The 26273-nt window shown below is 53.5% G+C and overlaps 1 protein-coding gene across 2 annotated transcripts in view; it reads left to right on the top strand.

Moving 5' to 3' along the window:
* The window catches only part of SLX4 (SLX4 structure-specific endonuclease subunit), a 29846-nt gene extending 4132 nt beyond the window's left edge, over window positions 1-25714 (top strand). Inside the window, exons 3-15 of one of the 2 annotated variants that reach the window (XM_034939686.3) lie at window positions 786-1010; window positions 5136-5325; window positions 6252-6464; window positions 9429-9631; window positions 9733-10049; window positions 11037-11277; window positions 11717-11805; window positions 12811-12957; window positions 14548-14714; window positions 16103-18408; window positions 22028-22127; window positions 23386-23799; window positions 24203-25714. In XM_034939686.3, coding sequence (XP_034795577.3) covers window positions 786-1010; window positions 5136-5325; window positions 6252-6464; window positions 9429-9631; window positions 9733-10049; window positions 11037-11277; window positions 11717-11805; window positions 12811-12957; window positions 14548-14714; window positions 16103-18408; window positions 22028-22127; window positions 23386-23799; window positions 24203-24554 — 4964 coding nt within the window. In that variant the 3' untranslated portion in view covers window positions 24555-25714. Of the gene's footprint in view, window positions 1-785; window positions 1011-5135; window positions 5326-6251; window positions 6465-9428; window positions 9632-9732; window positions 10050-11036; window positions 11278-11716; window positions 11806-12810; window positions 12958-14547; window positions 14715-16102; window positions 18409-22024; window positions 22128-23385; window positions 23800-24202 lie in introns of both variants that reach the window. The other variant, XM_003815133.7, reaches the window with a different exon arrangement.
* The last annotated feature ends 559 nt before the right edge of the window (window positions 25715-26273 follow it).

The following is a 26273-nucleotide window of genomic DNA, read 5'->3' as shown; positions in this document are numbered from 1 at the left end:
GAGCTATATGCTTACTACACATTCTTCATGCAAAACTGAAAACTAGCCTTGCATATATAATACACCATGGGCTCTCTGAGCTCCTGAGTTCTGTTTCTAAATTTCCCTTGCCCTCACTTCCTGATCTTAATAACCTCTCAGTAGAGTGGTGGTAGAGTCTCAGGTCGCATAGACTACTGGAAGGCATCAGCAGTGTTGCCTCACCAACTTTACTGGTCTCTCGTGCTCTTTGCCAGTCGGATGAAATCTATGCATGGTTCCCCCAAAACACGTATCCATGCACGTATCTGCAAAACTGGCACACAACTTCATGGGGTTCATGGATCCCCACTGAAGATCATCCGTGGATCCCAAGTTAAAGAAGAACTGATCTAGGACATAAACCTTTGTCATTAATATTTCTTTAATAATAGCTTTATTGGGGTATAATTGATATTCCATAAAATTCACCATTTAAAAGGGTATGGTTCAGTGGTTTTTAGTATATTCACAGAGTTGTCCAACCACCACCACTACCTAATTTAGAACAGTTTTATCATCCTAAAAATAAACCCCATGCTCATTAGCAGTCACATCCCATTCCCCTCCTGTTATTGATATTTATGTCTATATTGCCATAAACAAAGAGGTTACCAACAAGCAACCAGTCCTCTTCACATTTGTGAGTCAAACCTAAACTAGTTGATAAAGGACTCTTGAAACTTGCGTCTAACCTGTATCTGGTAGAAAAGTCTTTTATTTCTCCAGCTACAACAGATGGTTGTGAATATTTTCCTCCTTGCCAGAGAATGTCCCCAACAGCGACTCCCAGCCTCCTCCTTCCTGTTTGACAACAGCAGTGCCAAGTCCCTCCAAACCCCGCACAGCTCAATTGGTCCTACAGCGAATGCAGCAGTTCAAGAGAGCAGACCCCGAGCGTTTGAGACACGCTTCAGAAGAGTGCTCCCTCGAGGCTGCGCGGGAAGAAAATGTCCCAAAGGATCCTCAAGAGGAGACGATGGTGGGGAATGGTATGATGAGTGTGTTTCTGTCTTCCACACAGAGATAAGTTAATACAACTCTGAGGAAGGGAGGCGGGAAGGAATCAGCATTTGTTGAGTTTCTTCTGTGGATAGGCTCTCTGCTTGATGTTTTACCTTTGCCACTTCACTGGATCCAGCCAGAGAATGAAGAGTCTCTGGGATCATTTCCCACCTAGCTTCCTTGATAAGGTACCGTTTTTTTTTTTTTTTCTGAGACAGAGCCTTGCTCTGTCACCCAGGCTGGAGTGCACTGACATGATCTCAGCTCACTGCAACCTCCGCCTCCCAGGTTCAAGCAATTATCTTGCCCCAGCCAGTGGGATTACAGACGTGTGCCACCACACCTGGCCAATTTTTGTATTTTTAGTAGAGACAGGGTTTCGCCAAGTTGGCCAGGCTGGTCTCGAACTCCTGACCTCAGGTGATCTGCCTACCTCAGCTCCCCAAAGTGCTGGGATTACAGGCGTGAACCATTGCGCCTGGCCCTCTTCCTTTTTTTTTTTTTTTTTTTTTTTTTGAGATGGAGTCTCGCTCTGTCACCCAGGCTGGTGTACAGTGGCACGATATCAGCTCCCTGCAAGCTCCACCTCCCAAGTTCACGCCATTCTCCTGCCTCAGCCTCCCGAGTAGCTGGGACTACAGGCTCCCACCACCACGCCTGGCTAATTTTTTGTATTTTTAGTAGAGACGAGGTTTCACCTTGTTAGCCAGGATGGTCTCGATCTCCTGACCTCGTGATCCACCCGCCTTGGCCTCCCAAAGTGCTGGGATTACAGGCGTGAGCCACTGTGCCTGGCCTCCTTTTTTTAAAAATTATGACTTTTTATTATGAAAGCTTTCCCTTTCAGTTTTTTCCTTTTAAAAAGATAACCCTCAGTATTCACAAAGAACTTTTCCTTTCAGAAAAGGTTTTTTTGTTGTTGTTGTTTTAATTACAATGAAGCCAGGCATGATGGCTCATGCCTATAATCCCAAAACTTTGGGAGGCCAAGGCAGGAGGACTACTTGAGGTCACAAGTTCGAGACCAGCCTGGACAACATAGTGAGACCCCCATCTCTACAAAAAAATTTTAGGGGCCGGGCGTGGTGGCTCACGCCTGTAATCCCAGCACTTTGGGAGGCCGAGGTGCGCAGATCACAAGGTCAGGAGATTGAGACCATCCTGGCTAACACAGTGAAACCCCATCTCTATGAAAAATACAAAAAATTAGCAAGGTATGGTGGTGGGTGCCTGTAGTCCCAGCTACTCGGGAGGCTGAGGCAGGAGAATGGCGTGAACCTGGGAGACGGAGCTTGCAGTGAGCCGAGACTGCACCACTGCACTCCAGCCTGGGCAACAGAGCAAGACTCTGACTAAAAAAAAAATTTTTTTTTAATTAGCTGGGCATGATGGTGCACAACTGTAGTCCCAGCTACTCGGGAGGCTGAGGCGGGAGGATTGCTTGAGCCCAGGAGGTTGAGCTGCAGTGAGCTGTGATTGCATCATTGCACTCCAGGGCAACAGAGGGAGACCCTGTCTCAAAAAAAAAAAAAAAAAAAAATTACAATGAATCCCCTAATCCCCTATACCTCAATCTAGATTTAACAAATGTTAACATTTGGCCATTTGTTTATGTCTTTATAAACATACTTTTTTTTTTTTTTTTTTTGAGATGGAGTCTTGGTCTGTCTCCCAGGTTGGGGTGCAGTGGCGCAATCTCGGCTCACTGCAACCTCCACCTCCTGGGTTCAAGCCATTCTCCTGCCTCAGCTTCCAGGTAGCTGGGACTACAGGCATGCAACACCACGTCCAGCTAATTTTTGTATTTTTAGTAGAGTTGGGGTTTCACCATGCTGGCCAGGCTGTTCTGGAACTCCTGACCTTGTGATCCGCCCACCTCAGTCTCCCAAAGTGCTGGGATTACAGACGTGAGCCACCGTGCCTAGCCAAGCATACATATTTTTCTTCCATATTATCTGAAGGTAAATTATAGACATTAGGATCCTTTACCCCTAGATTCTGCTGCATAACCACAATACCATTAGCACGCTTAATTCCATAATAGTGCCTGGCGTCCAGTTCAAACTCAAATTTCTCTGGTTGTCTCAAGGTTATTTTTTGTAGCTGGTTTCTTTTTTTTCTGAACAAGGATTCAGTAAGTTCACACACTGCATATTGCTGTAGCTCAGCAGTATCCTAAGGTCTAGATTCTAGAATAGTCCCCCATTTCCTTTTGTTTTCCATGACACTGACTTTTTTTTTTTTTTTTTGACAGAGGCTTGGCTAGAGTGCAGTGGCACAATCTCGGTTCACTGCAACCTCTGCCTCCCGGGTTCAAGCTATTCTCGTGCCTCGGCCTCCTGAGTAGCTGGGATTACAAGCACCCACCACCACACCCGGCTAATTTTTTTGTATTTTTAGTAGAAATGGGGTTTCACCATGTTGCCCAGGCTGGTCTTGAACTCCTGAGCTCAGGGGATCTGCCTTCCTCAGCCTCCCAAAGTGCTAGGATTACAGGTGTGAACCACCACACCCAGCCCTATGACACTGAGTTTTTGAAGAGGCTAGGCTAATTGTATTATAAGATTTCCCACTTTCTGGATTTCTTTCTTTATGGGATCGTTAACTCCTTCCTCTAACCATTGGGTTGCCCCACTCTGAGTAGATTAGAGGCTCATTGGCTCCAGGTGAGACAGGGTGGCGACAGTGCCCCATGGCTGCTGTGTACTTGGTGTGGCACCGGCCCAATAAGCGTAATAATGCCAGGTGCTCCTGTTCTCCATCCCCAAAACAATATGGATTCTCATCTCTGATGAAAATATACAAAAGGAAAAGAAATAGGAAGAAACCATTATCGGCAGACCTACAGCTAATAAGTATGCAGGATCTTGGCACTGCATTGCAGATTTCACTGCAGTAGCATGGAGGAGTCTCAGGCCACCCCAGGGTCCACAGCAGGCAGTGATTTGATGTCCTGCCGAGGCATCAGTCCTGGACGCACACGTGAGGTGCAGAGGAGGCACCCAGCTGGTGTGAGCTCCGCCCCTGCCCAGCATTTGACTCATTTCTCTCTGTATCTTCACATCACACCCAGCGAGTGCTCAGAAAGAGATAAACCATTTGTTTGTTAAGAAACCAAACCAGGCTGGACGCGGTGGCTCACGCCTGTAATCCCAGCACTTTGGGGAGGCCAAGGCGGGCAGATCACCTGAGGTCAGGAATTCAGGACCACCCTGGCCAACATGGTGAAGCCCTATCTCTACTAAAAATTAGCCAGGTGTGGTGGGCACCTGTAATCCCAGCTACTCAGGAGGCTGAGGCAGGAGAATCACTTGGACCCGGGAGGCAGAGGTTGCAGTGAGCTGAGATCGTGTCGTTGCACTCCAGCCTGGGGACAGAGTGTGAGACTCCATCTCAAAAAAAACAAACAAACAAAACAGGGCACCAAAATGAAGGTATGCTGTTTTGCTGGCCTCAGTGGCAGGCACTGGTAGGCCACAGCCATGAAGAACTTGGGGATTTATGAGGCGTTCAGATGGGCCACCCTGGGAGCCATCTCAAGACCAGAATCAGTCCATTCTTGAGTCTGATGCTAAGTAAGAGATGCTGCCTTTTAATCGCCAAAGGCATTTCACTCTGCCCTGGTTTTATCATGGGCAGTAAAAGGTCAGCAGGAAAGGGTGAGTTTTGAAGAGAACATCTAGCTTTGTTGGAATATGAGCCTTGTGAACTTGCAATGCCCGAGGTAGCCAACTTCAGCAGAAGTGGGAAAGTTTAGGTCCTTGCTACTCAGAGTGGTCCTGTGGTGCCAGCATCGCCAAGCCTGGAGGCTGCTAGAAATGCGGAGAGTCTCAGGCTGCACCTGGACCCCTTGAATTTGAATCTGAGTGTCGACAAGCTTCCCAGGTAATGCATATCCATGTTAAAGTTGGAGACGGCTGTTCCCGGAGTGCTGATTAGTGCCCGGTCTCACTGGACAGTGTCCAAGTCACCAGCCTGCAGAGTGGAGCTGGGATCTGGTTTCTTTGTGTTCCACCTGCTCCCCATGGTCTGCAGGAGCTGACAGAGCAGAGGTCTGAGGGTGAGCTTGTCTTTGGAGTTTATTCTCACGGATCTTTGGTGCTTCTCCACAGTGTATGGGCTTGGGCCCCCTGCCCCAGAGAGCGACGCTGCGGTGGCCTTGACCCTGCAGCAGGAGTTTGCACGGGTAGGAGCATCGGCACATGATGATAGCCTGGAGGAAAAGGGTTTGTTCTTCTGCCAGATTTGTCAAAAGAACCTCTCAGCCATGAACGTGACCCGAAGGGAACAGCATGTGAACAGGTGGGGGCAGCTTGGGCCGTCGCCTCTCCCGTGTACGTGACCAGAATCCCCAGGCACCCCAGGGCTGGAGTGCGGATCTCCACACCTTACCATGACAACAGCACCTCAGCTTTGTTGTCAACCTACCCCTTTTTAAAAATAACTTCGTTGAGATACAATTCACAGAACATATAGTTCACCCATTTAAACCGAACAAATCACTACTTTTGGGATATTCACACAGTTGGGCAACTGTCACCACAATCACTTCTGGATTATTTTCATCACCCCCAAAAGAATCCCCACACCCATTGGCAGCCACTCCCTATTGCCCCTCTCTCCCCTGACAACCACTAATCAACATTCTGTCTGGATGGATTTGCCGATTCTGAAATTGCACAGTTGTCCTTTTGTGTCTGCCTTCTTTGACTTAATATGTTGTTTTTGAGGTTCATCCATGTTGTAGCATGGAGCAGGCTTCATTCCTTTTTATGGCTGAGCAGTATCTTATTGTATGGCTAGACTGTGTTTTTCCCATTCTTACATGAGGAATATGACCATGCTTTATCCTTTCATCCATTGGCGGACATTTGGAGCATTTCTACCCTTTGGGATTGTGGATAGAGCTGCCGTGAACATGGGTTTCATGTATTTGTTTGGGTACCTGCTTTCAGTTCTTTGGGGTCTCTACTTAGGAGTGGAATTTCTAAGTCATCATGTAACTGCATTTAATCTTTCCTTTCTTTCTTTAGCCAACTTTGCTGACAGATACCTAAGTGTAGTGTCTAGGGGCTGACTGCCGGGAGACGGAGCCAGGCTGTGTAGAGGGGATTGGCTTTGGGGAACTTGCTTTGACCACAGCACGTCCATGTTGACCTGGACCCACATTTGCTCCAATCCACATTCCCGGGGAGGGTGGTTCTCCTGTATTGACTGTTTTCCTTCAGGTGCTTGGATGAAGCTGAAAAGACACTAAGACCTTCTGTGTCTCAGATCCCTGAGTGCCCGATTTGTGGGAAACCGTTTCTTACCTTAAAGAGCAGAACCAGTCACTTGAAGCAGTGTGCTGTGAAGATGGAGGTTGGCCCCCAGCTCCTGCTGCAGGCTGTGCGGCTGCAGACAGCACAGCCTGAGGGTAGCAGCAGCCCGCCCGTGTTCAGGTAAGTCGACGAAAAGGAAGAAAACCAAGCCAAATAATGCTGTGTGCACTCAGGGCTTTTTCTATTTAAAAAAGCTTTTTATGGGCTGAACGCAGTAGTTCACACCTGTAATCGCAGCACTTTGGGAGGCCGAGGTGGGCAGATCACCTTAGATCAGGAGTTCGATACCAGCCTGGCCAACATGGTACAATCTCGTCTCTACTAAAAATACAAAAATTAGCTGGGCATGGTGGCACATGCCTGTAGTCCCAGCTACTTGGGAGGCTGAGGCAGGAGAATCACTTGAACCCAGAAGGTAGAGGCTGCAGTGAGCCAAGATCGTACCACTGCACTCCAGCCTGGACAGAGTGAGATCCTGTCTCCAAAAAAAAAAAAAAAAGCTTTTTATAGTGTTGGAGGGAAAAAGAGCCCTCTTTGATTCTGGAAATGAAACACTTAGGGTGGAAATCGGGCACAGTCTAGAAGGGAGTGAGGAGGGGACAGAATCTGCATTCTGGAAGGCTCTGGACCTGCCCCTTTAGGTGGGTGCAGAAATGATCTTCGCACTGTTTTCCTCAAGGTCCTTCCTGAGTTTCCAATCCCATGATCCCACAGTCGGTACCCTCTAGTGCAGGGGTCCCCAACCCCCCGGCCTCGGACCAGTACCGGTCTGTGGCCTGTTAGGAACCTGGCCACACAGCAGGAGGTGAGCAGCGGGCAGGCAAGCTTTACTGTCTGAGCTCCGCCTCCTGTCAGATCAGTGGTGGCATTAGACTCACAGGAACACAAACCCTATTGTGAGCTGCGCATGCGTGGAATCTAGGTTGAGCTCTCCTTATGAGAATCTAAAGCCTGATGATCTGAGGTGGAACGCTTTGATGCTGAAACCATTCCCCTACTCCTGTCCCATGGAAAAATTGTCTTCCATGAAACCAGTTCCTGGTACCAAAAAGGTTGGGGACTACTGCTTTACCACATCTAAGAATTTGGTAGTCACTTTACTCCATCCATTTCGTTGTTGGACAGCATGGTTTCCACCTCAGCACAGTCCAGTTTTCACACTGTTAACATAAGATTACTCAGCACAGTTCACAGATTTGGTGATTGGCCAGGCACGGTAGCTTACACCTGTAATCTCAATACTTTGGGAGGCCAGGGCGGAAGGATCACTTGAGCCCAGGAGTTCAAGACCAGCCTGGACTACATAGCAAGACCCATCACTACAAAAAATTAAAAAATTAGCTGGCTGTGGTGCTGCACACCTGTAGTCCCAGCTACGTGGGAGGCTGAGGCGGAAGGATCACTTGAGCCTGGGAGGCCAAGTTTGCAATGAGCTGTGATTGCACCACTGCACTCCAGCCTGGGCGACAGGGCAAGAACCTGTCTTCATAAAACAAACAAAAACAACAACAAAGTTGGTGAAACAGAAGTGTAGGACCCTATTTTTTAAAAATCTTGCATGAATTAATGCTTAAAAGTTAAAATGAGTTGCCTTGCTCACAGCCAGGAAACAAGTCCTCAGCATGCAAACCACAGCCACACAAGTGCCAGAGGGCTGGCCCTGCTCCACGCTGCCCTGCTGCTGAGGACGCTAGAGCTGACACCAGGTTCATAGTGAACAAAGGCATCTTGGACCTTTGACTCCTCCAGGTTTGAGACCACTGTCAGGAGCAAAGGGAAGGCCAAAGGCGATAGCTCTTTGTCCCGCCCACTGCTTTGCACACAGGTCATGGGCAGCCGAGCTGGGTCGGGGCTGAGATGGCAGAGGGGATTCTCTTGGTGGAGGAGCGCATCTGTATTTAGCATGGCAGGGGTGCAAGCCTTGAGGCCTTAGAATAGATGTCATCTAAGCCATTGTTTCTTTCTTGGCAGGACCACACCAAAAGCACCTGCTCAGATAAAGTATGTCTGCCTTTAGAATACCTCCAAGTACTGAAACTAGATGTATGTGGATCCGTTTAGAAGGTTGTCAGAGTAGAAAACTGCAGGAGCTGGATGCCCTCATGGGGTCTTTGAACCCCTCCCTCCCCAAAGGCCAAGCCTGTGGTCATCAGAACGCATGCCCTGGCCAGAGTGCCTCATACTCTTTCCCCACAGCCCAAACCTGGCCTGCTGGGGAGTGAGGAGGGGACACAGTCTGTGTTCCCTTCACAGAAGCAGGGTCCCAGGCTGCCCAGGCAGCTCCTTTCCCTCTGGGAGGCTGTGATTATCCACGTTCCTGGGAAGGTGAACTTGAGCCATCCCTGGCACCCTGGAGAGCATGAGCTTTTGCAAAAGCCAGAGGCATGACTGCATTGCAGGGAAGGTGGGCCCGGTTTGTGCTAAGTTCCTTTGTCACCTCTGCCCTCCTCCTTCTTGCCCAGCTTGTTGGGAGTCACCCAGGCAGCCTAGGTTCTCTCCAGCCGGAAACTCCTGTTCATTTCCTCCAAACCAAACGAGCTGCTGCCCGTTGAAAGTGCAGAGTCCCGGGGCGGCTGGTATAATGTTGACCATCGGCAGCCTAAGCTGGGAAGCCCTTCCTTCTGGCCATGGGCAGAGGCACTGCCGTGGAGCCCTTGCAGGAGGGAAGGGATCCTTTTCTGCCGGTGTGGCCAGGACCGTGTAAGAAGCATCGGAAGTATTGATGGGTAAAGGTGGTGGGAGTCCAGGGAGCCTGCTCAGAGCCATCGATTGTTGACTCCATTGGATGGGCTTGGCCACATGAGGATGTGCAGGTACCACAGATGGCTCCGTACATCTGCCATGAGCCTGCTGGACAGCAGCACGTGAAGGAACCCAGACCCTCCTGTGCCTGGGCCATGTTGAACTTCCGGCCTGGGATTGAATGAGTTCACACAAGGCAGTGGAAGTGGGGGATGCATCTGCCTGGCAGGTCCACATCCGTCACTTTTCTCTCAGGCCCAGCCCTCTCCAGACCAGTGTGACCAACCTGAGAAGCGTGCACTCCTCTAGCCCCAGTAACTTTTCTCTTTGGCTGTTTTCTAGCTTCAGTGATCACAGTAGAGGTCTGAAACGGAGAGGACCCACCAGCAAGAAAGAGCCACGGAAGAGGCGGAAGGTGGACGAGGCACCGTCCGAGGACCTGCTGGTGGCCATGGCTCTGTCCCGGTCGGAGATGGAGCCGGGTGCGGCTGTGCCAGCCCTCAGGCTGGAAAGTGCCTTTTCTGAGGGGATAAGACCAGAAGCAGGTTTGTGTGACCAGAACAGTGACCCTGGGAGAGGCCACCAGCAGGTCCCGGGTGAGTGGACCGACTCCACCGTTGATGGTGTCGCTTTTGTTTCTCTCTAGAGAAGAAAAGTCGCAAGAAGAAACCCCCGGTATCCCCCCCATTGTTGTTAGTCCAGGACTCTGAAACCACAGGCCGACAGATAGAGGACCGTGTGGCCCTGCTCCTCTCTGAGGAAGTGGAATTGTCTAGCACGCCACCACTTCCTGCCAGCAGGATTTTAAAGGAAGGGTGGGAAAGAGCGGGCCAGTGTCCTCCTCCACCTGAACGCAAGCAGAGCTTTCTGTGGGAGGGCAGCGCACTGACTGGGGCCTGGGCCATGGAGGACTTCTACACGGCCAGGCTGGTCCCTCCTCTCATGCCCCAGTGGCCTGCCCAGGTGAGTCCCTCCCCTCAGGCACATGGATAGGCTTTTGGGGGAGGTTGGCAATCCCAGAACTGCAACACTGGGTACCCACAGCCAGGTGATGGAAAGTCCAGGAAGGAAAGGCAGAGGCGGGAGGAGGCCAGAGGGGCACTTGGTGGCTGCAGCTTTCTTCTCTGTCCAGCAACTACATGGTACTCTGGGTAGGATCAGGGAGGACCCTTGGTGTCCACCAGAGTGTGTTCCTGGAGTTTGTTGAAAATGCAGAGTCCCGGCCGGGCGCAGTGGCTCACGCCCGTAATCCCTGCACTTTGGGAGGCTGAGGTGGGCGGATCATGAGGTCAGGAGTTCGAGACCAGCCTGGCTAATATGGTGAAACCCCATCTCTACTAAGAATACAAAAATTAGCCAGGCATGGTGGCACACACCTGTAATCCCAGTTACTTGGGAGACTGAGGCAGAAGAATCACTTGAACCGGGGAGGCGGAAGTTGCAGTGAGCCGAGACCGTGCCATTACACTCCAGCCTGGGCAACAAAGCGAGACTCTGTCTTGAAAAAAAAAAAAAAAAACAGAGTCCCAGGGCAGCTGGCAAAAATGCCTCAGATGGAGCCTGGAAACTGGCATTCGAAACACACACTCCAGACAGTCCTGCAGCAAGTAGCCCTAGAGTCAGTACGCACCTGCCTGAGGCGGCTTGGAGGACTTCAGGAGGGTGGCAGGCCTGGGCCCCCCTGGCCTCTGACGAGCCTTTGTGCAAACAGATGCCACAGGCCTGGCCTTGGCCGTGACAGAGGAGGAGCATGTTGACATGAGTGCTGGGGAAAAGCATCCCAGGACTGCTCCAGGCTGTGGCTGGAGCCCCGGGGACAGTCCGTCCCCACAGCCCACATCCTTCTCTGTAGTTTTAGGTCCAGCCGTGCATACCACATGTGTTGGCTTCTGCAGTGTGTGCGTCAATGACAGTGACCACGTGGTCACTCTCCTTACTGGCTTCTTTCAGGGCCTCATGCAGGAGCCCGTGCCGCCTCTGGTGCCACCTGAGCACTCAGAGCCGAGCGAGCGAAGGTCACCCGCTCTCCACGGCACCCCCACTGCAGGCTGTAGCTCCAGGGGCCCGTCGCCTTCGGCCAGCCAGAGGGAGCACCAGGCCCTGCAGGACCTCGTGGACCTGGCGAGGGAGGGACTGAGCGCCAGCCCGTGGCCCGGCAGTGGGGGCCTGGCTGGCTCGGAAGGGACTGCAGGTGAGATGCTGGGTGGGACTCTAGGGCCAGCCCTGCCCTCCCGGGCCTCCCCTCCCCGCGGCTGAGGCTGCCATGGACTGGCAGCTCTGACCTGGTGGGAGAACACACAGCCTCTGGGCGCTTTCATTTTTTCTCAAAGGTGAATGTGGTGTAGACAACTCTGTCATGATTTTCCTTCCACTTTAACCAAAGACAGAGCTGTCTGCCCACAGCGAGTGAATCCTCTGGGTGAACTGTCTGTTTTGCTCTTCTCTTACCGCCCTGGTGGAGTGGTGGTGAGACAGGGTGTGCGGGTTTGCTTTGCATGAAGGTGTCCTCGGATAGCAAGCACCTTCCGAGGCACTGCAGGGGCTGGCTCAGCCTGTGGTCAACGCTGTCTTCTTGGTGGTGGATGTGGCTGGGCTGTGACGTTCCTTTAACCTGTGAATCCTCCACTCAGGGTTGGACGTGGTGCCCGGCGGCCTTCCTCTGACTGGGTTTGTGGTGCCATCGCAGGACAAGCACCCGGACAGGGGCGGCCGCACCTCGGTAAGAACTGGCTCTGGCCCGCGCTCTCTGGTCCCGGCCATCCCACTTGCCATGTGTGTGGTGGGGTTGGCTCACCGCTGGCCTCTGGCCCCCAACGCAAGTGCAGTGGCCTCTCAAGGCCTCTGCTTTCCAGAAGGCCGCCACATCCTGACATCCGTGAGCACAGCCACGGACCCACAGCCGCCCCAGCGCCCCTCTGGGGGCTCTGCCACGAGACTTCTGCCTTTTCTGTCTGTGACTCCATGGGGCACCTTGGGGTTGAGGCCCCAGAGCCTGCCCTGTCCTGGGTCCCAGGAGTGTAGAGGGACCACAGTTTCTCAGCGCGGTTGCCCCATCCAGGCACGCTCTGCTCGTTCCTCAGTAGTTGGGAGCTCACCAAGGGCTTGCTCTCCCTCCCCTCTGTGCGGGTCCTGGGCTCCAGAGCACAGCTGAGCAGCCTGGCCTGGCCTCCCTGTCAGTGCGCTGTCTGGGGAAGAACCGGGGTGGGAGCTGGCTTTTCCCTAGAGTGGAGCTCCTCCCATTTGCATGTCAGTGTCAACCAAGCACTTCATGCCAAGGCCAGCCTAGGGACATCATCACAGACTGGACCCGGCTGTCCTCTTGGCCAGGTCCCCGAGCTGCTTGGATTCAGGGTGCTTGTCCGTCACAGGGGATGGGTGCACCTCCTCAAAGCCCAGGTATCCCGCAGCCTGTCCCACTCAGTGCGGGAGCTGCCAGTGCTGTGAGTTCACATCTAGCCCCATGTCTGGCATCTCCACGGGGGCCAGGGAACCCACTGGCAAGAACCAGAGGAACAAGCTAGTGCTTTGCTCTTCTGTGCTACTCAGGGCCTTAGGGTCACTCAGAGGTTGAGGCCATCGTGGGAAGCGTTTTGGAGAGGAAAGGAGAATGCAGGTCCTGGCTCCCGGCCCACCCTAGTGCCACCTCCATGCGGGGAGCTTCCCACTGCCCAGTTAGCGGAGCAGAGGTGGGGAGGTGACGGCTCTTCCTCTCCTCCTGCTTCAGCTCTCCCTCGGGCTGCTGGTTGCTGACTTTGGTGCCATGGTCAATAACCCACACCTGAGTGATGTCCAGTTTCAGACGGACAGCGGGGAGGTGCTTTACGCCCACAAGTTCGTGCTTTATGCCCGATGCCCGCTCCTCATCCAGTATGTAAGTACGTGGGCCGCCGTGTGCCCTCCTTTCCTCTCTCTCCCTCTCTTCTCCTGTCTTTCTCCAACCAGGTCTTCCCATGTCTCAGGTGCCCTTTCCACCCCCACACTCTCCCTCACTTCCTGCCCCACCATGTTCTCACCTTCTCCCTCCCAACCATCCGTTTCTGCAACACGTGGAGAAGAGATAAAGACCCACGCTTGAGGTTAGGAGTGGGTGTGAGGGGATGGCCTCACAACTGGGAAACATCAGTGTTTTCGTTCTGTTGAATGAAAATCCATTGTTTGGCCGGGCGCGGTGGCTCACGCCTGTAATTCCAGCACTTTGGGAGGCCGAGGCGGGCAGATCACAAGGTCAGGAGATCAAGACCATCCTAACACAGTGAAACCAGTCTCTACTAAAAATACAAAAAAATTAGCCGGGCATGGTGGCGGGCGCCTGTAGTCCCAGCTACTCGGGAGGCTGAGGCAGGAGAATGGCATGAACCTGGGAGGCGGAGCTTGCAGTGAGCTGAGATTGCACCACTGCACTCCAGCCTGGGCGACAGAGCAAGACTCTGTCTCAAAAACAAAACAAAACAAAAAGAAAATCCATTGTTTCCCAGAATTGTTTTCTCTTTTCTCTATTTGCATAATTACAAAGGCTCATAACTGATCTCCTCAGGGATGAGTTGCTGATGAACCTTCTGCCTTCTGACTTGAAAGCATTTGACTTGAGTGTGGGCAGGAACTCAGGGAGCTATTCTCAGTCTCTGCCAAAGTTCTGGATCCCATATGTGTCTATCAGGAGGACTCTTAACAGGGTCCTGGAATATCTAGTCCCAATACGATTTGACAAAAGAGGAGTGTTAGGCCTCACCTGTAAAATTATTGGCCAAAAATCTGCATAAACAGTGGCTAATGCTTTTCCTGGGGCATGGAGCTGCTTATAAGACTAGGGACCGGGCACGGCGGCTCATGCCTGAGATCCCCGTACTTTGGGAGACTAAGGTGGGAGGATCGCTTGAGGCCAGGAGTTCAAGACCAGCCTGAACAACACAGTGAGAGCCCATCTCTACAAAAAAATTTAAAAATTAGCCTAGGGGCTGGGCGCAGTGGCTCACGCCAGTAATCCCAGCACTTTGGGAGGCCGAGGAGGGTGGATCACCTGAGGTCAGGAGTTCCAAGACCAGCCTGGCCAACATAGTGAAACCTTATCTCTACTGAAACTATAAAAAATTAGCCGGGCATGGTGGTGGGCGGCTGCAATCCCAGCTACTCGGGAGGCTGAGGCAGGAGAATACGCTGGAACCCAGGAGGTGGAGGTTGCAGTGAGCCGAGATCTCACCACTGCACTCCAGCCTGGGCAACAGAGAGAGATTCCAACTCAAAATAATAAAATTAATTAAAATTTAAAATTAGCCTAGGAGTTCAAGGCTGCAGTAAGCCATGATCACACCACTGTACTCTAGCCTGGGTGACAAGGGGAGACACTGTCTCTAAAAAGAAAAATAAAAAGACTAGTGACTTGCAGGACACCCCAGACCGTCTGCTTTGCTCCAAGTTACAACTCTCTGATCAGTAAACCCTCTGTGTTGCATTTCACCTGCAGGTGAACAATGAAGGCTTCTCCGCTGTAGAGGACGGGGTTCTGACCCAGCGTGTCCTGCTGGGTGACGTGAGCACCGAGGCCGCCCGCACGTTCCTGCACTATCTCTACACTGCGGACACTGGCCTTCCTCCTGGCCTTAGCTCTGAGCTGAGCTCCCTGGCCCACAGGTCTGGATTGCCCCCCAGCTTTTGAAATTAACTGACGAGGACTGGCAGGTTAACAGCTCTGGAGGGTTGTGCTGCAGAGGGCTCGGGGCTGAGGCCAAGAGAACTAACAGTCCTGTTTATACCTTTTAATCCCAAGTCCATGACCAGTGATGACCCTGTGGAACAGGGCATGTTAGGTGAAAGTCAGGCCAGAACAGACCCTTGCAGGGGTGCCAAGCACTGGATCAGGAGGACTCTGTTGAGTCCCGTGGTTTTTAACCCCCTAGGTGTGATAAGAGAATGGCCCTTGGCTACAGCGCCCCCCAACACTGCTGCTCAGTGATTGTTCCACCACTAGACCTGAACAACAGCAGTCCTTTCCAGAGTCCCATAAAACGGGCATGGAGAGAATGCTTAGGCTGCATCCCAGATGCCGCAGCTCTCCTGGCTTGTCCAGCCAGCATCTTAGGAGAGAGGCAGCAGCTCAGAGGGACAAGTGTTGTGCCTCTGGACAGGGCCTGGGCCGCTGATCCAAGCCTGCGTCCTCCCTCTGCTGCTTTCTTAGGAAAGGAACAGCTCAGCCTCTGGAGTTGGAAGTATACTGACTAGGCCACAGAGCCTTCAAGCAGGTGGCTGGCTGGCTTGCCCATTGGCCTGGGCTGACTCAAGGACTTGGTGTGCTGTGGATTGTGTCTGATGCCATGTCTTTTCATTTATTTTTTATTTTTTGGAGAGACGGAGTGTCGCTATGTTGCGCAGGCTGTTCTTGAACTCCTGACCTCAAGCAATCCTCCTGCCTCCGCCTCCCAAAGTGCTGGGATTATGGGCATGAGCCACCATGCATGAACTTTTTTATCCTTTTAGAGACAGAGTCTCTTGCTGTTGCCCAGGCTGGCTGGCAGTGGCATGATCACCGCTCACTGTAGCCTTGAACTCCTAGGCTAATTTTTACATTTTTTTGTAGAGATGGAGACTTTCTGTGTTGTCCAGGCTGATCTCAAACTCCCGGCCTTGAGTGATCCTCGGCTTCCCAAAGTGCTGGAATTTCAGGCATGAGCCACAATGCCTGTCTCTGACACCATATCTTAAGAGCCTCTGAGGCAGCACAGACTCCCCAGTTTTGTAGCTCTGCCAATCCCTGTTACCTTACATTCAGTCCGACACACCCCTTTATGTCTGCAGCTATAGTTAGGAAGCCCTGCTTTAAGTGTTGTCAGTCCCCGGTTTCTGGAACTAAGTGGCCTGGGTGTTTCTGGCAAGGAGTGTGGACACCGTCTTCAAAGGGAGCAGGGCCTGGGTCATGGTCATTCCTCCTGGTGAAGACTCTGCTCTGGTCCGCCACCCCACTGGGGCACCCGGAGCCCATCTCCACGCAGAGGGGCAATGACTGTCGGTGTTTCGTGTTGCAGGTTTGGCGTGAGTGAGCTCGTTCACCTGTGCGAACAGGTGCCTATTGCCACTGACTCAGAGGGCAAACCATGGGAGGAGAAGGAAGCAGAGAATTGCGAAAGCAGGGCCGAGAATTTCCAGGAACTCTTGAGGTCAATGTGGGCAGATGAAGAGGAGGAAGCGGAGACTTTGTTGAAATCCAAGGACCACGAAGAAGATCAAGAAAACGTGAATGAAGCAGAAATGGAAGAAATTTATGAATTTGCAGCTACTCAGCGAAAGCTTCTCCAGGAAGAAAGGGCAGCGGGTGCCGGCGAGGACGCTGACTGGCTGGAGGGTGGCAGTCCGGTTTCTGGGCAACTCCTAGCAGGTGTCCAGGTGCAGAAACAGTGGGACAAGGTGGAGGAGATGGAGCCGTTGGAGCCAGGAAGAGATGAGGCCGCCACCACCTGGGAGAAGATGGGACAGTGCGCTCTCCCGCCACCCCAGGGCCAGCACTCAGGGGCACGGGGAGCAGAGGCCCCTGAGCAGGAGGCGCCAGAGGAGGCGCTTGGCCATTCCAGCTGCTCCAGCCCTTCCAGGGACTGCCGGGCAGAGAGAAAAGAAGGCTCTCTTCCGCACTCAGATGATGCTGGGGATTACGAACAGCTCTTCTCATCAACTCAGGGAGAGATCTCAGAGCCGTCCCAAATAAGTGAGCCCGAGGAACAAAGTGGTGCTGTCAGGGAAAGGGGGCTGGAGGTTTCTCATCGCCTGGCTCCCTGGCAGGCGTCTCCACCGCACCCGTGCCGCTTCCTATTGGGGCCTCCCCAGGGCGGGAGTCCCCGCGGGTCTCATCACACAAGTGGGTCGTCCCTGTCAACACCCCAGTCCCGTGGCGGAACTTCCCAGGTGGGCTCCCCAACCTTGCTGTCTCCAGCTGTGCCATCAAAGCAGAAAAGGGACAGGAGCATCCTCACGCTGTCTAAAGAGCCAGGGCACCAGAAAGGCAAACAGCGTCGGTCCGTGCTGGAGTGCAGAAATAAGGGGGTCCTGATGTTCCCAGAAAAATCTCTGTCTATTGACCTAACCCAGTCAAATCCTGACCATTCGAGCTCCAGATCTCAGAAATCTTCATCCAAACTGAATAAAGAAGATGAGGTCATCCTCTTACTGGACTCGGATGAGGAGCTGGAGCTAGAACAAACCAAAATGAAGTCCATTTCTAGTGATCCTCTGGAAGAAAGGAAAGCTCTAGAAATTAGCCCTAGGTCCTGTGAGCTGTTTTCCATCATTGATGTTGATGCAGATCAGGAACCTTCCCAGAGCCCACCAAGAAGCGAAGCTGTGCTGCAGCAGGAGGATGAGGGGGCGCTGCCAGAGAATCGGGGCTCTTTGGGCAGCAGAGGGGCTCCCTGGCTGTTCTGTGACCGTGAGAGCAGCCCCAGCGAGGCCAGCACCACAGACACCTCGTGGCTGGTGCCCGCCACCCCGCTGGCCAGCAGAAGCCGTGACTGTTCTTCCCAGACCCAAATCAGCAGCCTCAGGAGCGGGCTGGCCATGCAGGCGGTGACTCAGCACACGCCCAGGGCCTCAGTAGGAAACAGGGAAGGGAAAGAGGCCGCACAGAAGTTTTCTGTCATCAGGCCCCAGACACCACCGCCCCAGACACCGTCCTCATGCCTCACTCCCGTCTCTCCAGGAACTTCTGACGGCAGAAGGCAAGGCCACAGAAGCCCTTCCCGTCCCCACCCCGGGGGCCACCCGCACTCCTCTCCACTGGCTCCACATCCCATCTCAGGGGACCGCGCCCACTTCAGCAGGCGGTTCCTGAAACACTCGCCGCCTGGGCCAAGCTTCCTGAACCAGACCCCAGCGGGTGAAGTGGTGGAAGTCGGAGACAGTGATGATGAGCAGGAGGTGGCCTCCCATCAGGCCAACAGCAGCCCCCCACTGGACAGTGACCCCCCAATTCCAATTGACGACTGCTGCTGGCACATGGAGCCCCTCTCGCCAATTCCCATTGACCACTGGAACCTGGAGCGGACCGGCCCCCTGAGCACCAGCAGCCCCAGCCGCAGGATGAACGAGGCCGCCGACAGCCGTGACTGTCGCTCCCCGGGACTCCTGGACACCACCCCCATCCGAGGAAGCTGCACTACCCAGAGGAAATTGCAAGAGAAGTCCTCGGGCGCGGGCTCCCCGGGGAACAGCAGGCCGAGCTTTCTGAATTCGGCTCTGTGGGATGTTTGGGACGGGGAAGAGCAGAGGCCTCCAGAGACCCCTCCTCCGGCCCAGATGCTAAGCGCTGGTGGAGCTCAGAAGCCCGAAGGGTTAGAGACACCCAGTGAGTAGCCAGGAGAGCTGGGGAAGGGGACTGTCTTTGTTACTATTTTACACTAAGAGGGTGGGAAGATCAGTCATGAGACCCAGGGCTGCCCTCTGAATGCCTGCTGACCTGAGGCACGACACTTCCGCTGCCTTCCAGACTCCCCTCCACAGTGGAGGAGAGCCGGGCTGGCTCTCATGCTACACTTCTTAGCCAGTAAGTCAGTGTTTCCCAAACTTGCCTGGCTCCAGTGCTCACCTGGGCATGTGTTAAAAATCCACATCTGTGGACCCTTCAGAACACGGAGCCGGCACCTCCAAAGGCCACAACTCATTCAGCAAGTATCGGCATGCCTTAAGATTGGACCAGGGTGGTTCTCCAGAATGTTAACCGTAGATTGACTGCAGGACCCAGCAATTCCACTTTTACCTGTATATCCAAAAGAATTAAAAACAGGGACTCAGACATGCATGTTCATAGAAGCGCTGTTCACAATCGCCAAAAGCTGGAAGCAACCCAAATGCCCGTCAGGAGATGAACAGGGAAACCAAACGTGGTCCATCTAGACCACTAGAAAATGGAATAGTGTTCAGTCACAAAGAGGAGTGAGGCACCACACGCTACCACGTGGACGACCTGGAAAACATGCTGCCGGGTGAGAGAAGCCAGACACAGAAGGTCATGTACTGTCTGCACTCATGGATATGAAATGTCTAGAATAGGCAAATCCAGAGAAAATGCAGGTTAGTGGTTGGCCTGGGTTGGAGGGAGGGGGAATGGGGAGTGACTGCTTATGGGGTACAGGGTGTCCTTTTGGGGTGCTGACAATGTTTTGGAAATAGATAGAGGTGATGGTTGTACAACACTGTGAATACTTAATGCCACTGAATTATTCCCTTTACGATTTTTTTATGTGAATTTCACCTCAATTAAAAAAACAATCAGGTGGGACAAGTGTGAGAGGCTGTTAGGCCTGTTCTTCCTGGTCCTCCCAGGTGCAGGGATGCCACCTCCCTGCTCATTTCAGTCCCCGGGGAGAGTCAGAGCCCCAGGTGTTGGCCCCCTCGGTGCTGCTGCTCCCGTCCAGGCACCTCCAGGGAGTGCGAGGATAGGCCGGGCTGGGCTGAGCATGACTGGGAGAAAGGCCAGGCTGTGAGTGAGCACCTGCCTGCGGCCTGGGGGCCCATTTCCTCCCAAAATCCAGATGAATGAGGCCACTGATAGTGTCCTCGGCCCTCAGGGGCTTCAGAAGCACCTGGAGAGCTTCTTATAGCACGCACGCACGTGGCCCAGCCTGCCCCAGAGCCTTGCTTCGGGAGGGTGACTAAGAATTTGCATTTCTAACCAGTTCCCAGGCAGTGCTGTGAGAACAGCTGCAGGAGGCTGCACAGCAGATCTGAGGTGGGCTTCAGGACGAGGCTGCGGCCACAGGAAGAATCGTGCCTTTCTCAGGAGACAGAGCCTGCCGCTTTCATCGGGGGCTCAAAGGGCTCCATGGTCATAAAAGGCAGAAGAACCAAAGTCTGACTGTTCCCAATGTGTCACCAGGCTGGAGTGCAGTGGGGCTATCTCGGCTCACTGCAACCTCCACCTCTCGGGTTCAAGGGGTTCTCCTGCCTCAGCCTCCCGAGTAGCTGGGATTACAGGCACCCAGCACCACGCCCAGCTAATTTTTGTATTTTTAATAGAGACGGGTTTCACCATGTTGATCAGGCTGGTCTTGAGCTGCTGACCTCAGGTGATCCACCCACCTCGGCCTTCCAAAGTGCTGGGATTACAGGCGTGAGCCACCTCGCCCAGCCTATTATTTTTTAAAGTAACAGCTTTATTTAGATATAATTCACATACCATAATATCCACCCTTTTAAAATGGACAGTTCAGTGCTTCTCAGTACATTCACAGTGTTGTACAATTGTCCCCACTCTCTAATTCTAGAACATTTTCATCATCTCAAAAATCCTGTACCCATGAGCAGTCTCTCGCCTTCCCCTTCCCCCAGCCCTGGCAACCAAGAACCTACTTTCTGTCTCTATGAATTTGCCTGTCCTGGACATTTCATATAAACAGAGCCATATATAACTAATATGTGGCCTTTTGTGTCTGTGTCTGGCTTCTTTCAGTTAGCATACAGTTTTCAAGATTCATACATGTTGTAGCATGGATCAGTATTTTATTCCTTTTTATTCTTTTTTTTTTTTTTTTTGAGACGGAGTCTCTCTCTGTTGCCCAGGCTAGAGTGCAGTGGCACGATCTCGGCTCACTGCAACCTCCACCTCCCGGGTTCAAGCGATTCTCCCGCTTCAGCCTCCCGAGTAGCTGGGATTACAAGCGCCCATCACCATGCCATGCCCGGCTAATTTTTTTGTATTTTTAGTACAGATGGGGTTTCACCATGTTGGCCAAGCTGGTCTCGAACTCCTAACCTCAAGTGATCCACCCACTTTGGTCTCCCAAAGTGCTGGGATTACAAGCCTGAGCCACTGTGCCTGGCCTGTTTTTGAGTCAGGGGTCTTGCTCTGTCACCCAGGCTGAAGTGCAGTGGCGCAATCACAGCTCATTGTAGCCTCGACCTCCCAGGCTCAGGTGATCCTCCCACCTCAGCCTCCCGAGTAGCTGGAACCAGCCACAAACAGCTGCCCACATTGGTGACTTGGGCCACCACACCCAGCTAACTTTTTTTGGGTTTTTTTTTGGTTTTTTTTTTTTGTAGAGATAGGGTTTTGCCATATTGCCCAAACCCTCTGTGTTTTTTGTTATGGCCATCCTAGTGGGCGTGCAGTGGTATCTCACTGTGGTTTTGACTTGCATTTCCCTGATGACTAATGATGTCGGGCACCTTTTCATGTGCTTATTGGCCATTTGTAGATCTTCTCTGGAGAAATGTCTGTTCACATCCTTTGCCCTTTTTTTTTTTTTTTGAGACAGAGTCTTGTTCTGTCACCCAGGCTGGAGTGCAGTGAGTGGTGTGATCTCGGCTCAGCAAGCTCCGCCTCCCAGGTTCACGCCATTCTCCTGCCTAAGCCTCCTGAGTAGCTGGGATTACAGGCACCCGCCACCACGCCCAGCTAATGTTTTGTGTTTTTAATAGAGACGGGGTTTCACCGTGTTAGCCAGGATGGTCTCGATCTCCTGACCTCGTGATCCGCCCGCCTCGGCCTCCCAAAGTGCTGGGATTACAGGCATGAGCCACCACGCCCGGCCCCTTTGCCCATTTTTTAACTGGGTTTTTTTAATTGATGAATTATTTTTAAAAAGCAAAACTGATGTCTAAGCCTGTTTGAAGAGTATCAGTGTGGCCCATTGTCTCAAGTTGTCACTGTGGGTCAGACATTTTTAAGTTTACATGCATAAGTTTTAGTCACGTGCCGGGCTGTTGGGTTCAGTGGCCCCAGGAGCTCTGTTCACCCGGCACCCGTGTTATACAAGGTGTGGTCCTCAGTGCGTGTCACCGATGCTATCATTGGGAAGCCCCTGCTCCAGACAGGGAAGGGGTGACCACTGTTGCTTTCATGGAGCAAAACGATGCTTGGGTTATCTTCAAGTGCATTATTCCTCTTGGTCATGCTACTGGGATCAGATGTGGGAAATCCGTGTCCCTCATGCTAAAACGTGTGCTTCTTTTGTTTTACCCAGAAGGTGCTAATCGGAAGAAGAACTTGCCCCCCAAAGTGCCCATAACGCCGATGCCACAGTATTCCATTATGGAGACGCCGGTGCTGAAGAAGGAACTGGATAGGTTGGCCGTCTTCAAAGCTTGTTGCCCACAGTGGTCTTTTCCCTCCCACAAGTAACTGGGTTTCACACACCTGGGGGCGGAAGGGCCCCCCGTGTGGTCTCTGGGTCTGGTGGATGCAGCTGGCCTGGGCTTGGGAAGAAAGGTCTGCAGTCGGCTCCTTAGGGAGCATGCGTGACTGCTGGGTGCCGGGGTGAGCCGCCCAGTTCTCTCTGCGTACCATTCCCCAGGGAGGCAACACACAGGATTCGTGCATGTCACCCCTGGGCAGCAGGTCCCCATATTCCATGTGGATGGAAATGGCCCCCTAGCCAGAGCAGTCTGAGTGAGGAGGTCTGATTTTTTATCTGAAAGACAGAGTCTTGCTCTGTCGCCCAGGCTGGAGTGCAGTGGCGCAGTCCCGGCTCACTGCAACCTCCACCTCCCGGGTTCAAGCGATTCTCCTGACTCAGCCTCCCGAGTAGCTGGGACTACAGGCACACGCCACCACACCAGGCTAATTGTTGTATTTTTAGTAGAGACGGGGTTTCACCATGTTGGCCAGGCTGGTCTCGAACTCCTGACCACGTGATCCACCCGCCTCGGCTTCCCAAAATGCTGGGATTACAGGCGTGAGCCACTGTGCCCGGCGGAGGCCTGATTTTTTTTAAAAGAACATTTAACTCTCACATCCACATGACACTGCTCTTCCACTCGGGCACCCGGGGAAGCTGCTGCTGCCACCATCCCTCAGAACTGGGAGCAGCATATCTTTTGTTTATTTTTTATTTTTGGAGACAGGATCTCACTCTGTTGCCCAGGCTGGAGTAGAGTGATGTGATCTTGGCTCACTGTAGCCTCAGCCTCCCGGGCTTAGGCGATCCTACCTCATCCTCCCTAGTAGCTGGGACTACAGGTGACACCACCACGCCTGGCTAATTTTTGTATTTTTTGTAGAGGCGGGGTCTTGCTATGTTGCCCAGGCTGGCCTTGAACTCCTGAGCTCAAACTGTCCTCCTGCCTCAGCCTCCCAAAGTGCTGGGATTGTAGGCGTGAGCCATTGTGCCTGGCTGGCAATGTTTCTTTTGGAATATTCAGAGTAAGCTTAGTTGGCGCCTAGAACAGACACTAACCTCCGATGCTCACAGAAGTCAGGCATCTATGGTTTGTCACACAAGCCATTCGCTGAATGCATTGGGTATCACTCTTTGCTAAGATAGGGAACGTGGAGCGTGGACCAGCTGTGTGGGTGGGTCCTGAGATCCACCTGTCCCTCCGTCAGGTTTGGAGTCCGCCCTCTGCCTAAACGCCAGATGGTTCTGAAGCTGAAGGAGATATTCCAGTACACTCACCAGACCCTGGACTCAGACTCCGAGGACGAGAGCCAGTCCTCACAGCCGCTGTTGCAGGCGCCTCGCTGCCAGACCCTCGCCTCCCAGACCTACAAGCCTTCAAGGGCAGGGGTCCGTGCCCAGCAGGAGGCCACCACAGGACCTGGGGCCCAAAGGCCCAAGGGACCTGCTAAGACCAAGGGCCCCCAACATCAAAGGAAGCATCATGAAAGCATCACACCCCCAAGCAGGTCGCCCACCAAGGAGGCACCTCCAGGCCTCGATGATGACGCCCAGATCCCAGCCTCTCAAGAATCCGTGGCCACCTCTGTGGATGGCAGTGACAGCTCCTTGAGCTCACAGAGGTAACTGGATGGATGCGATGGGGTCAGTGGCCTCATGTATCCTCTGGCCCGTGGGCGTGAGGGTTGGCACGAGTGAGGCCTAATGGCCAATCTTCAAAAACCCCCATCACCTTCTGGGTTTGACCTATGGGAAAACCAGGTGGGTTTAGGGGGCTGGTTCCCTGACCCCAGCCCTGCGCAGGCCTCCTGGTTCCTGCCCCACATGCTAGACATTTCTGGCTGGGGCAGGATCCCGCTGGCGTAGCCTGCAGGGATCTCTCAGGCCCGTCCTGCCTTGCTGGGGATCGTGCCACAGGCCAGGCTCCACGGGACCCGTAGACACCCTCCTTCCTTTAAAGAGGCTCATGGTCTCAGGGGCTGGAGAGAAAGGGGTTGCAAAACGTCCTTGTCTGGCTCTTTTCAGTTCTTCCTCCTGTGAGTTTGGAGCGGCATTTGAGTCTGCAGGTGAAGAGGAGGGCGAGGGGGAGGTCAGTGCCTCGCAGGCAGCCGTGCAGGCGGCGGACACAGACGAGGCGCTGAGGTGCTACATCCGCTCCAAGCCGGCCCTGTACCAGAAGGTGCTGCTGTACCAGCCCTTTGAGCTGCGGGAGCTGCAGGCAGAGCTGAAGCAGAATGGCCTCCGTGTGTCCTCGCGCAGGCTGTTGGACTTCCTGGACACCCACTGTATCACCTTCACTACTGCCGCCACCCGCAGGGAGAAGCTCCAGGGCAGGAGGCGGCAGCCTCGGGGCAAGAAGAAGGTGGAGCGGAACTGATGGGGCCGTCCCGACCCCACCCCAACCTGCCATCAGCAGCCCCCACCCCCGCCATTTGCAGGGAAGACCTGGGACACCCAGCGTGGGTCAGGCCTCCACAGGCATTTCTGGGCCTGGGGACCACATCAGCTCTGCGCTGTGATGATGACCACAGCCCAATCCAGGGCTTCCTCTGGGCTCTGCTTTCTAGGGTGGCATTTGGAGCATGTCACCCACTGGATTTAGAGACTCCAGCCCCTTCCTCTGTCCGTGCTCACAGTGTGTCTCCCTTTTTGGTTTTCTTTTTTTTTTTCTTTTTGAGACAGTCGTGCTGTGTCACCTAGGCTGGGGTGCAGTGGCACAATCTCGGCTCACTGCAACCTCCGCCTCCCGGGTTCAAGCAATTCTCCTGCCTCAGCCTCCCAGATAGCTGGGACTACAGGCACACGCTGCCACGCCCAGCTAATTTTTTATATTTTAGTAGAAACGGGGTTTCACCATGTTGCTCAGGCTGGTCACAAACTCCAGAGCTCAGGCAATCCGCCTGCTGCGGCCTCCCAAAGTGCTGGGATTCCAGGCGTCAGCCACTGTGCCCAGCCCAGTGCGTCTCCCTTTAACCCAATAGGGCTCTCAGGTGGCCCAGGGGTCAGTGGACCATCACCAGCTGGCCAGGGCATGGCCTATTCTGCCACATTTGCCACCCTCTGAGCCCACCAGTCCTGGGCACAGCTGCCCTACACGTCTGTCCTGAGATGGACGTCAGGTCCAGCCTGCCCCGGCAGCCCGGGCCCGTCCTCCTCAGCACTCAGGCCAACCCCAGCCACCACCAGCCTGAGACCAGGTTGTCCTGAGGCTCCCTGCACTGCCACAGCCCAGATGCAGTTCTCCTGACCCAGCCGTGCTACCCGGACACTTGTCATTGTTACCAGCAGTCTCCAAACTGGACAGTGCACAAGGGCCAAGAACAACTCTGATGCCACCACAAAACAAACATGTTCACTAGCGGGTTCCATTCTTTGGGTTAAAGCTGTCTCCAGCCTCAGGAGCAGTGTGGAGGAAGATGAGGGCCAGGAAAGAAGGAAACCTTGGTTTCTCCATCCTTGTGAATATCCTCGTCTGTTTCAAATACAGTGCAGTCAGTTTTATATGATGTGCAATAAACCAAAAAGGCTTTATTAAAATCTGGCTGCCACACTCCAGGGAGATCACGAGGGAAACGGGGGACCTGGAGGCACTGTGGCCCCTCAGTCCCTGCCCCACGCCTGCAGAAGCCCCCACCTTGCACCTGCCCTTTACTTTGGAGTAACCTGGGCCTGCTGTCTCCTCATTTCAGTTCCTAGACCAGAGATGCAGATGTTCATCCATTAATCCACACACCCGTATCCAACAGAGCCCTGGCTGGGTGCCAAGCTGCAGCCCCCGCACCTCAAAGTGGGGCCCAAGCACCCCCAGCTGCTGCCTCAGCCGGGATTTGCTACAAAAGCAGATTCAGGCCCCACCCCTGCCGCCCAGCCCACCCCACAACTCACCGAGACAGCACGTGCCTTTACCATTGCGTCCGGTGCAGTGGAGGAGACCGACGCTGGCCTATCCCGGCCTGGTGGGGAGTCGGGCTCCAGTGGCTTGAAGGGCCGTGTCAGGGACAGCCTCCCAGAAGAGGGGTTTGTGAGCTGCGTCTTAGGGCTGAACAGCATTTAGGGGGTGAAATGTGATTTCTGGCGCACATACTATGTCCTGGCA

This window comes from Pan paniscus, chromosome 18, assembly GCF_029289425.2.
Source record: "Pan paniscus chromosome 18, NHGRI_mPanPan1-v2.0_pri, whole genome shotgun sequence".
Classification (NCBI taxonomy): domain Eukaryota; kingdom Metazoa; phylum Chordata; class Mammalia; order Primates; family Hominidae; genus Pan; species Pan paniscus.
Note: the sequence above shows the minus strand (reverse complement) of the source record. Positions and strands in the feature narration are given on the sequence as shown.